At 45.1% G+C, this 12,002-nt stretch overlaps 1 protein-coding gene and 1 long non-coding RNA gene across 2 annotated transcripts in view; one reads left to right on the top strand and one right to left on the bottom strand.

The window, feature by feature from the left end:
- ELAC1 (elaC ribonuclease Z 1) overlaps positions 1 to 11,647 on the top strand; it is a 218,386-nt gene extending 206,739 nt beyond the window's left edge. The window contains exons 2-4 of the mRNA XM_079995048.1: positions 6,891 to 7,071; positions 8,222 to 8,689; positions 10,987 to 11,647. Of these exons, the coding sequence (XP_079851174.1) occupies positions 6,915 to 7,071; positions 8,222 to 8,689; positions 10,987 to 11,471 (1,110 nt within the window). The 5' untranslated portion in view covers positions 6,891 to 6,914 and the 3' untranslated portion in view covers positions 11,472 to 11,647. The remainder of the gene's footprint in view (positions 1 to 6,890; positions 7,072 to 8,221; positions 8,690 to 10,986) is intronic.
- Positions 288 to 6,996, bottom strand: LOC307226427. The gene is made up of 3 exons (XR_013843408.1): positions 6,879 to 6,996; positions 6,401 to 6,488; positions 288 to 1,794 (listed from the first exon to the last, which is right to left on the bottom strand). It is a non-coding gene; the product is annotated as an uncharacterized lncRNA (long non-coding RNA).
- Positions 11,648 to 12,002: the final 355 nt, after the last annotated feature.

Here is a 12,002-nt window from a genome sequence, read left to right as displayed (position 1 = left end):
TAGTCGCCTTTGACTGGACTTAACTGCCCAGGGGTCCTTTACCTTTACCTTCTCAGGTACACTTTGCTGCTGTTCTTACTCAAAACCGCCTTGCATTTTAACACGTTTACAAAAAAAATTAAAGAAATCTACAAACATTTCCCAGTCCTCCTTAAAAACTATCTTGCCTTGCTCTCTAATTCATCAGAAGAAGAATCTTTATTTGCATCAGCCACTAGCCATAACAACAAAATAAAAATGTACTGAAGATAGAGGTAAAAACTTAACTATACAAAATACATTCTGGATAGAGAAATAAAACTTTATTCGCATTAGCCAATGGCCATAGCAACAGTAAAACATTACAATATATGCAGAAAAGGAAATTTGATATAAAAGCAAAGTTTAAAGTCCTGAATTAGCAGTCAGTTAGTGGCCCTTATTCTGATTGCCCCTGCTATGAACCTAGCAACCTTTGATGTTATCTGCTCATTTTGATCTGATAGAAGAAAATACATTCTGGAGGTTCACATCAATAATCAAATAATAGCTCTTATTCCAATTGCCCCTGCATTTTTTTTAATTTTTTTTTTTTTTGCTGTCACCTGATTATTTTGATGACAGACATGTCCAACTCCCAAGAGACTCTGATCTACTCCCAGTATAAAAAAAACCTGGCAGTGATCTACCCATTGTGCGGGTGGATTGCCCAGAGTTGTTGAACTTTTTTTGGAGGGGGGGGAGGATTGCAGGTTTTTTTAGCTTTCCCCCTGTAACTTTTTGTACGCAAGGATCCTGCGATCCACCAGGATCAGCACGGGATCTACCAGTTAGACATCTCTCTGCTAGAAGAAAGGACACAGTAGCAATGGTTGAGCGATGTGGTATGGATAGTAGTAGAGGGGTAATAAGTAATAACCTCACTCCTCAAATCTTTACAGAGTACAAACCAGAAGCAGATGAGCTACTGATTCAATACTGCCATTTCCACAGGGACATAACCGTTTTTCCAGGGGAGTTTTTCGAAATCGACCCTCAAGTACAGCCTGTATTTTGGAATTGCTAAATTTTGCAAATAGGGTGCCAACGTGTCAAAATGACTAGGTGGGAAATAATCATACCGTGGACAAAATTTCCTTATCGTGGCCAAATTATTCTGCCGCTCAGTATCATATAGGCGCTGCCTAATTAAATTATTCGCTTTCCTAAAACCCAGTGTTGAGAACTGTTGTGGTGATAAACACCAGAAATGTAAAGCTTTGGGTTGACCATTTTAGTCCAATTTTACTAGTTAAACTTGCTAATTCAGCCTATTCCATCAGTTTCAGCTGCCGATTGTACCTTTTCCTTTTGTGCACTTTTTAAGATACTTTGCATAAAATAATGAAATTAGAAGCGTTCCCGATTTTCAGCCATTTCACCTCCAGACTCGCCAGCAGCTGCATCCAAAATACCAAAGCGGTTCCTTTTCTTCCTCTGCAGCGGCTCCTCCTCCTCCCCCTGAACGGACTCAACCCCGGAACCTATTGCCTTTCCTATTATGCTCACTTCCTGAGCAGGCGGAATAGCCCCCCATCCCGCAGGAGAAGGGCGCCTCTGAGCTTGCAAAGAGAGCAGTTCATTCCTCCGCTTCCTTGCAAGGATCGTTTTGGACCGGGGAAAGGTCCGAATGAGCAAAACTGATTTTCAAGCAGGGAGGCTTGCTAGAGCCCAGAAAAACCCTCCTCTTTAAACAAAAATCACCTATTTTTTACTTTCTTATTTCCCCTTCTTGGTAGCCGGGCTCTCAAGCTAGGAGGACTCCGAGAGAGAAAACTCCAGGTGGGTAGGAAAAAAACCACACACACACACACCTAACACCCCAGGGAACTGTAAACGAGCTGCTTTTACGCTCAGGAGCAAAATCAGGTGGCGAACTCCAGCTCCCATGAGCCCCAGCAATGACTAGGGATGATGGGAATTGTAGTCCAACGCTATGGGGCGGAATTCCCAGGTTGATGAATGCCGTCTGCAGATTGGCTGAGGTTCTATGCATGCCAGGAAAGGGTTAAAATGCATGTCACTGTTTTAATGAGTAGGGGGTTACTGTTTTTTAATGCTCTGTCTTAAAACAAACAAAAAACCCCAGCAATGTTATCCCTCCTTTGCAACCTGAAGTGGTACATGCCATTCTATCTGGCGAGACAAGCTTTTCTTGCAGAATGTTTGATTTAGTTTGGTTGCAGTGCCAGATTTACTATAAGGTAAACAAGCTATGGACGCAGGTGGCGCTGTGGGTTAAAGCCTCAGCGCCTAGGGCTTGCCGATCGAAAGGTCGGCGGTTCGAATCCCTGCGGCGGGGTGCGCTCCCGCTGCTCGGTCCCAGCGCCTGCCAACCTAGCAGTTCGAAAGCACCTCCGGGTGCAAGTAGATAAATAGGGACCGCTTACCAGCGGGAAGGTAAACGGCGTTTCCGTGTGCAGCTCTGGCTCGCCAGAGCAGCGATGTCACGCTGGCCACGTGACCCGGAAGTGTCTCCGGACAGCGCTGGCCCCTGGCCTCTTAAGTGAGATGGGCGCACAACCCCAGAGTCTGTCAAGACTGGCCCGTACGGGCAGGGGTACCTTTACCTTTACCTTTAAACAAGCTATAGCTTAGGGCCCCACTCACTTGGCCCACCCCCCAAATTTCACTATTAATATACTTTAAAGGTAAAGGGACCCCAACCATTAGGTCCAGTTGTGACTGACTCTGGGGTTGCGGCGCTCATCTTGCTTTATTGGCCGAGGGAGCCAGCATACAGCTTCCGGGCCATGTGGCCAGCATGACTAAGCTGGTTCTGGTGAACCAGAGCAGCGCACGGAAACGCCGTTTACCTTCCCACCGGAGCAGTACCTATTTATCTACTTGCACTTTGACGTGCTTTCGAACTGCTAGGCTGGCAGGAGCAGGGACCGAGCAATGGGAGCTCACCCTGTCGCGGGGATTCGAACCACCGACCTTCTGATCGGCAAGCCCTAGGCTCTGTGGTTTAACCCACAGCGCCACCCGCATCCCTTTAATACTGTCCTTCTTCTTAATTGTATTTCAGTTCAACAATTACTTTGATAAAATAAATATTTTGTTATGTGGAAATGACTTTAGATACCTATTAGGTCCTTAAATTACCATATAGCATATATTCAACACAAAAAACAGCAACAATTTGTTGTTGACAAAGGACAGCTGGACATATAAAGGGCCTCATTACCTTCAGTAGCTTAAAGGTAAAGGGACCCCTGACCATTCGGTCCATTCGCGGACGACTCTGGGGTTGCTGTGCTCATCTCGCTTTACTTGCCGAGGGAGCCAGCATACAGCTTCTAGTTCATGTGGCCAACATGACTAAGCCGCTTCTGGCAAACCAGAGCAGTGCACGGAAACGCCGTTTACCTTCCCGCCAGAGTGGTACCTTATTTATCTACTTGCACTTTGACGTGCTTTCGAACTGCTAGGTTGGCAGGAGCAGGGACCGAGCAACGGGAGCTCACCCCATCGCGCGGATTCGAACTGCCGACCTTCTGATCGGCAAGCCTTAGGCTCTGTGGTTTAACCCACAGCGCCACCCGCATCTCTTTTCAGTAGCTTAGGGCCTCATCAAACCTAAATCCGGCCCTGGTTGGTTGGTTGTGTTTCTGTGCTGCTTTTCATTCAGATGGAACCCAAAGCGGCTTACAGATAATCAATAGCAATAACCATAATGAAGCATAATCGAGCACCACAAATCCAGCACAGATGATGTAAAATAATTAACAAACCATCAATAAAACCATTACAATCTATATTAACAAGCCATTAATAAAACCATTACAATCTATAAAACGCTATTTACAAAGCGGCAGCAGCAACAACAAAAAGCTGAAGTTTCTGCACTTAGACGGAAAGAACCAGATGTACAAATGTAGGGTGGGGGACACCTGGCTTACTAGCATGTAAAAAGGGTCTAGGGATCTTGGTGGACCACAAGCTTAACAGTGAGTCAACAGTGTGCTGTGGCAGCCAAAAAGGAAATGCTATTCTAGGCTGCATCAACAGAAGTATAGTGTCCAGATCAAGCAAAGTAATAGTACCCCTCTATTCTGCCTTGGTCAGACCACACTTGGAATACTGTGTCCAATTCTGGGCACCACAATTTAAGGAGGATATTGACAAGCTGGAATGTGTGCAGAGGAGGGCAACCAAGATGATCCATGGTCTGGAAAGTATGTAGTTATCTGTTTTATATGTGTCCTTATATTGAAAATAACTTTGGCTTGCCTCATGAAATAATAAATTATTATTAGTATTTACCATGACATTTGTCACTTCAGGGGTATATTTTAGAACCCACCATATTTCTGTGATTGTAAGCTGTTTTAAACTGGTTTGCATACTGTGTTTTAATGTTGTAATCCTGCCTGGGACCTTTGACTGATGAATGGGTAATACATTACTATTGTTGTTATTATTAATAGTTACAGTGGTGCCCCGCAAGACGAATGCCTCGCAAGACGAAAAACTCACTAGACAAAAGAGTTTTCCGTCTTTTGAGGTGCTTCGCAAGATGAATTTCCCTATGGGCTTGCTTCGCAAGACGAAACGTCGGGCGAGTTCTTGCGAGTTTTTTCCCTTTCCCCTCCCCTTTTTCTAAGCCGCTAAACCGCTAATAGCGCTAATCCGCTAATAGCCGTGCTTCGCAAGACGAAGAAACCGCAAGACGAAGAGACTCGTGGAACGAATTAATTTCGTCTTGCGAGGCACCACTGTATGTCCCCCTTATGAAGGAGCTGGGTATGTTTAGCCTGGGAAAGAGAAGACTGAGAGGAGATATGATCGCCATCTTCAAATATCTTAAGGGCTGTCACATGGAAAAGGGAGCATGCTTGTTTTCTCCTGCTCTGGAGGCTAGGATTCGAACCAATGGTTTCAAGTTGCAAGAAAGGAGATTCCAACTAAACATCAGGAAGAATTTTATGACTGTAAGAGCTGTTTGACAGTGGAATAGACTCCCACGAAAGGTGGTGGAGTCTCCTTCTTTGGAGGTTTCTAAGCAGAGGCTGGATGGCCATCTGTCATGGATGCTTTAGCTGAGATAACTGCATTGCAGGGGGTTGGACTAGATGACCCTTGGAGTCCCTTCAAACTATGGTTGCCAGATTTTTTTTCAATGAATCCGAGGACCCTTTTTTTTTTTTTTTTTTTTTTTTTGAAGCTGAGTAGCAACAGGGAGTCAGTAGTGGGGATGGTGAGGCAAAAGACCCTGGGCCCAACGCTCATGCATATTGTATGAAGGTGCAAAGCTCTTCTTTCACACCCTATGAAACATAAATGCGCAGAGTTTTAAAAAAACTGGGCAAAGGTGCGCTGCTCCCCTGTGACTCCCGAGCCTTACCCAATCTCCTGCCCCCATCCCCCTTTGTTTTGACTTATCGGGGGAGGCTCGGGAGTCGCAGGTGGGCGGCCATTGCCCAGTTTTTTAAAAAAACCTGTGCATTTATGTTTCACAGGGTGCGAAAGAAGGGCTTTGCACCTTGCCTGGCAGAAAAACCGAGCGCCTTGTGCCCCTCCTAGGCAACAGCCGCCCGCCCACGACTCCTGAGCCTCACCCAATCTGTCAAAACAAAGGGGGAAGGAGCAGGAGATGTGTACTGCCAGACATCCCCAGTTCTCCTTCAGCAGTGGCGGCGGCAGTGAGCAGCTCCTGAAGCCAGCCAGAGCCAACTGCCCTACCAGGCTGGCTCCGGGCTGCTGAGTCTGCCACTGCCATGTTTCCCGGGCACAGATTTGCAAATCGGGGGACATTCCGGGGACAGAATTTGTCCGGGGACAGGTTTGCAAATCCGGGGACTGTCCCTGGGAACCGGGGACGTCTGGTAACCCTACTTCAAACTCTTCACGGCCTAGGACCCTCGTACCTACGGGACCGCCTCTCCCGGTATGCCCCACGGAGGACCTTAAGGTCCATAAATAGCAACACCCTAGCGGTCCTGGGCCCTAAGGAAGTTAGATTAGCTTCAACCAGAGCCAGGGCCTTTTCAACACTGGCTCCGGCCTGGTGGAACGCTCTGTCTCATGAGACCAGGGCCCTGCGGGATCTGATTTCTTTCCACAGGGCCTGTAAGACAGAGTAGTTATGCCTGGCCTTTGGCTTGGAGCCAATTTGATTCCTTCCCCCTCTTTCTTTTTCCTTTCTCCTACTGTGATGGGGCTGCATTTTAATATTTTAATGTTTCTGTATTTTAATGTTGTATTTTAATCTTGTTTTTAAGTTGTATTCATTCAACTTGTTTTTATTATTGCTTGTTAGCCGCCCTGAGCCTGGCCTTGGCTGGGGAGGGCGGGGTATAAATAAAAATTATTATTATTATTATTATTATTATTATTCTGTGATTCTATGAGAGGAGTAAACATGAGCTCCATTGACTTTAGGAACCTAGGAAGACCCCTGCTGGATCAGATTAAAGGCAGCAGTTTGTTCTTACAGATGCCTATGGAAAACCCACAAGCAAGAGCTGAGCACAGCCGCACGCTTTCTGTTTACAATCCCCACCAGCTGGTGTTTGGAAGCAAATTCCTCCAACAGTGAAGGTAGAACGTAGCCATTATGCCTAGTAGCCACTGAAGGCCTTATCCTCCATGACTTTGTCTAATCCTCTTTGAAAGACATCCAACTTGGCGGCTGTCAGTCATTACCTCTTTGGGAGCTGACTTCTTTTGTCTGCCTTAAATCATGCAACATTCAGCTTCATTGGTTATTCAAGAATTCTGGTGTTTAGGCCTTTACGCTTTAGTAAGTGTGCTTAGGACTGCAGCCTTAGCCTTTACCAGTACATCTTGATGTCACGTAGCTTTTCTCTTTGTGCACGGGGCCAGAAAACCCAAAAGTAAATCCCATTTGTTACTGTCTCCGTTAGGGTACCGCGCTGATTTGGAGCAAAATGGCGATGGATGTTACTTTCCTGGGAACCGGGGCTGCCTACCCGTCTCCAGCGAGAGGGGCCTCGGCTACGGTGGTCCGTTTTGAAGGAGAAAGCTGGTTGTTCGATTGTGGCGAGGGGACACAAACCCAGTTCATGAAAAGTCATCTGAAAGCAGGTCAGCGAACTCCATTGTCTCTGGAGTCAGATAGATGCCAACAACCTCTTTTCTAAAGTCGCTGGTAGAAGCTAGAAGTTTTATTCCCCCCCCCCCAAAAAACCCTTTTTATTCATTTTATAACACAAATAAACAGCACAAACAGGAAAACAAACAATAGAAACAGATTCTTGTCTTATCCTTATTTTTTCGAAACATTGTTAGGTGGGCTTCCCCGAGTCCCCCCTATCTGATTTTTATTTTACCTCATCTTTAGCAGTTTACATATATCATAATTTCTAACCATTTTTTTTATCACACTTACTTTACCCATAAAAATCTTCACTTGCAAATAATACTATTTTAAAATACACTATCTTCTACTTGTAACCCTACAGCCTAAATCTACTTCCACAGCTATTCTAAGATCTAAATATTAACATATTTTTTCAAATATTCCAATCTTCTTCCACCGTCTCTTCTCTCTGGTCTCGGAGTCTCCCGGTCAGTTCGGCAAGTTCCATATAGTCCATCATCTTCATCTGCCATTCTTCTATAGTTGGTAAATCTTGTTTTTTCCAGCAGAAGCTAGAGGTTCTAGCCAAGCTGGCAGCTTTGGAAAAGTATGCGTTTCCAGTTCCACGCTTAAGGCTGCAATCCTATACTGTACACCAAGGTGTCACCAACCATTTCTATTTACTCATTTGATGTTTTATTTCATATAATATTTATTGATTTTGTTAAGAAGGGCAAACATAGCCAAGAATAAAATAAAATGAAGAAGCTAAAGTGCAAGCCAGGAAGCGTCACAATAATAAAATATTGACTCATACCGATTATGATAATCGATAATGGGTGGCATGCCTATCTAATTTATGACAAGGTGAAGTCCACAGGGGTTTTCTGAATCATCTAATAAGGAAATCATTATATAAGATCTGGATAAAATATAAAGGAATGTTGGAACCAAAAATACCTCTGTGGACCTTGCTGACAGAAGCGATGGCGGTTAAGAAAAAGAACAACTCCATATGCCTGTTCTAAAGGTGGAATGGAACTATAGCCTAACATATTTGTACTTCTCTGGTGTGAACTTCTGTTTTCTCCATGTGCTGTTTTCAACGTATGCCTCCTGAATTCTCTCATCTCCAATCCATTGTTGTGTTTTTAGGTAGGATTGCGAAGATCTTTATAACACACCTCCATGGGGACCACATCTTTGGCCTGCCTGGGCTTCTTTGTACGATCAGCCTCCAGAGTAGCCCTGCCACAAACAAGCTGCCGGTTGAGATTTATGGACCTCTTGGGCTGAGGAGCTTCATCTGCAGAACTTTGGAGCTTTCCCACTCGCAGCTCGCCTTCCCTTGGGTCGTTCACGAACTGGTGCCTACGCCAGACCAGTGCCCTGCAGAGGAACGGAAGGAGCTGTCTTTTGTGGACGGAGACATGGTCTCGTCTGGAGAGGCACCAGGAAAAACCCTTTGCCTGGACCCTCTAGAAGACTCGTACACCTTGGTGGACAACTCTCAGTTTGTGGTGAAGGCGTTTAGGCTGTTTCACCGCATACCTTCCTTCGGATTTCTCGTGGAAGAGAAGCCACGGCCTGGCAAACTCAATGCCCAGAAGCTGAAGGAACTAGGTAATAATGGGCCTGCCTCTTTCGACCCTTGGGAAAACTGTCCTGTAGCAGGTGTTTTGAAGTTTGTCTTAAAAAAGGGACAAACAACAGGTATCCTCTAGAGTTCGTGGACAGCAATTCCAAGCAGCCCCTTCCAGCATGGCCATTGATTATGGATGATGGGAATCTACACCCAGTGGTTACCTCTAGTCTTTTTTTCCTTTTTTTAGTGAGACCTGCAACAGAAAGTTGCAGCATGGAGGTTTCCTGTTCAGGGTGCCAGCCAGCCAAGCCCTTTCCTTCAGGGTGCCAGCCAGCCAAGCCCATTCCATTGCCCCTCCCTTGCTCAGCAGGCAGTGTTCTGTGGCCACTGAGCATGCTCAGTTCTCATTAGAATGGGTTTTTTGGGTAAGATTTTTACAACGGCAAACTTTGCAATTTCCCCGATTGTGCCCTTTTGTGTGTGGATGGTCCTGTTTTGGTTATTATTATTATTATTATTATTATTATTATTATTACCCCGCCCTTTCTGGTTCAAAAACCTGGCTCAGGGCAGCTAACAACAAATTGTAAAAGCAGCATAAAATACAGTATAAAAACATGAATAACAATAAAATTCAAAGTTCAGAAATCAATTTAGGGGAAATCCATCTAATAAACATTAGATAATCACCAGGGCTAGCTGGCTGAATTAGTCCTACTTGGGCCAGCAACAAGGCCAGGGGAGAATTAGCTGTGAGGTCTCAGAGTGGGTAATCTTCATAAAAGGGGAGGGGAAGGGAAGAGAAGGGAAATAAAAGATCAGGCTGAATTCAAATGAAAAGCCAGGCGGAATAGCTCTGTCTTACAGACCTGATGGAAGCAGGTTAAATCCTGAAGGGCCCTAGTCTCATGGGACAGAGCATTCCACCCGGTCGGAGCCATCACTGAAAAGGCCCTGGCCCTGGTGGAGTATTGATACTCCCGAGCAGGGGAAACAGCTTGCTTTTGCCCATAAAAGAGAGTGCTGTGGCACCTTAGGGAATAATTAATTTAGCACAGTGCATTTGTGTGTGTGTCTTCAAAGCCATCAGCCAGCTTCACGTAATCGCCATTGGTTTCATGTGGGATGTGCTTTTGAGGCCAGTCTTTGAGATGCCTGCGCTCTTCTTTCCCTTTGCTGTTGCAGACTAATGCACATACAGTGGTACCTCAGGTTAAGTACTTAATTCGTTCTGGAGCTCCGTTCTTAACCTGAAACTGTTCTTAACCTGAAGCACCACTTTAGCTAATGGGGCCTCCTGCTGCCGCCGGAGCACAATTTCTGTTCTTATCCTGAAGCAAAGTTCTTAACCTGAGGTAATATTTCTGGGTTAGCGGAGTCTGTAGCGTATGTAACCCGAAGCGTATGTAACCCAAGGTACCACTGTATTTCCCTCGTTTAGAGACGCAGGTAATGTTGGTTAATGATTCTGATCAAATCTGAAAACTTTAGTGCAGAAATCTATGTGGGGTAAGAGCAGAGCTCCTTCCACGCCCCCCCCCCCAAAAAAAAGCATTTCAAAGTAGAGCATCCTTCATGTAACAGGGAAGGAAAAATCAGTGTTGCATAAGATTATAGCTCTACCCTTTTTATTTTTCAACCAAGGCTAACTGAGAGCTATATTTAATGTGCGGGGTTGTAGTATCAGGCTGGCCTTGGCTGAAGCACTGCAGATGTCATATTGCAAGTATTAAAATATATCATCTACAGGGCAAAAAGTCATGTGGCGATGGATGCAGCGAGAAAGGGTTGAAAAGGAATCTGAATAGGATGGAACTTTTTCATGTGTAGAACTTGTTAGGCAACAGAAACAATTCAGTACCTAAAAATGGAAACCCTGCATGCACTTTATTCTAAACTCACTATTTCCCCTGCATAAAATGTTAAATCATACAGACTTCGAAGGGACCCTGAGGATCATCTAGTCCAACCCCCTGCAAAGCAGGAATATGCAACTGGCCCTTATGGGGATTGAACCTGCAACTTTGGAGTTTTCAGCACCACACTCTAACCATCTGAGCTGTCCAGCTAAATGTTCTTTAGCAGTGGTCACTGATGCAGGGAGGGAATGGTTATGGATCTGGGATGGATCATTGGATAGGTACCATCGGAGGAAAAAGTATGCTGCAGAAAATGCCTGCATATTTTGCAAATGTGCATTCATAAGGACTAGAAACTTGGTGGGAAGGATGCGTGAATTTTTGGGGAATTGCCAATTGCTCAAAAGTGTGTTTAAAATTTTGTTGCAAGCCAAGCTTCTTGACAAATAGCTTTGGGCCTGTGCTTTAATTTCTAGGAGTTCCACCAGGCCCTATATACGGCAGACTGAAAAACGGGGCTACAGTTGTCCTGGAAAATGGTACAACCATCTTTCCTTCAGATGTCACGGAAGACCCGCTTCCTGGGAGAAAAGTTTGCATTTTAGGAGACTGCTCTGGCATTGTAGGAGACGGAGCGGCGGCCCTTTGTTACGGAGCCGATCTCTTGGTTCACGAAGCCACGCTGGACGATGCCCAGGCAGACAAGGCGAAGGAGCATGGTCACAGCACCCCACGGGTGGCGGCGGAGTTTGCAAAGTTGTGCAAAGTGAAGAAACTGGTTCTGTCTCACTTCAGTCAGAGATACAAGCCAGCAGGTCAGACTGGTGAAGGAGATGTGGATGTCATGGAGCTGAAGAGGCAAGCCGAGGAGGTACTGGATGGCCAAGAAGTGGTGTTAGCCGAGGATTTTATGACCATTGATATTCCAATGAAAAAAGTAACAATAGTGCCGCCAAATTAATTTGCTGATAGGCTGAACCTCTAGCTATAGTTTACTTCCAAATTAGTTTCTTAATGCCCAGTTGGAGGCACTTACGGACCTGATTCATTGGACTTACTTATGGACACTTTTCCTGCTTGAAAGACCTAATCCTTGCTTTCCTTTTGACAAATATATTAATTAAATCATCAAAAGACTGGGCTAGCAAGCTTACTTTCTGCTGAAAGCATAATCAGCTGGCTTAGCCTTTGATCTCAGGCAAACCATTACAAATTTCAGTTTCCTAAACTAAGACTCTTAAGAGTCATAATGCATATCTGTTGAAAATAGGTTTGGCGTGAAGTGCAATCTGGGATGGAATTATAATGGGGAAAAGGTGGGTAGACCCTAGTGCCTGCAGGTGATATCAGGCTCCATGATCCATCTGCCATAACACAGACCTGTGCAATGTGGCAAAATCATAAAACAGGGATTGGAAATATGTATAGTCAGAGAACTCAAGTGCACAATCTCATCCACAGACTGCACATCAACTCACAAAACCACTGTTCA

Source organism: Podarcis cretensis, assembly GCF_951804945.1.
Source record: "Podarcis cretensis genome assembly, chromosome: 11".
NCBI classification, from domain to species: Eukaryota; Metazoa; Chordata; class Lepidosauria; order Squamata; family Lacertidae; genus Podarcis; species Podarcis cretensis.
This window is presented reverse-complemented; position numbering and strand designations above follow the sequence as displayed.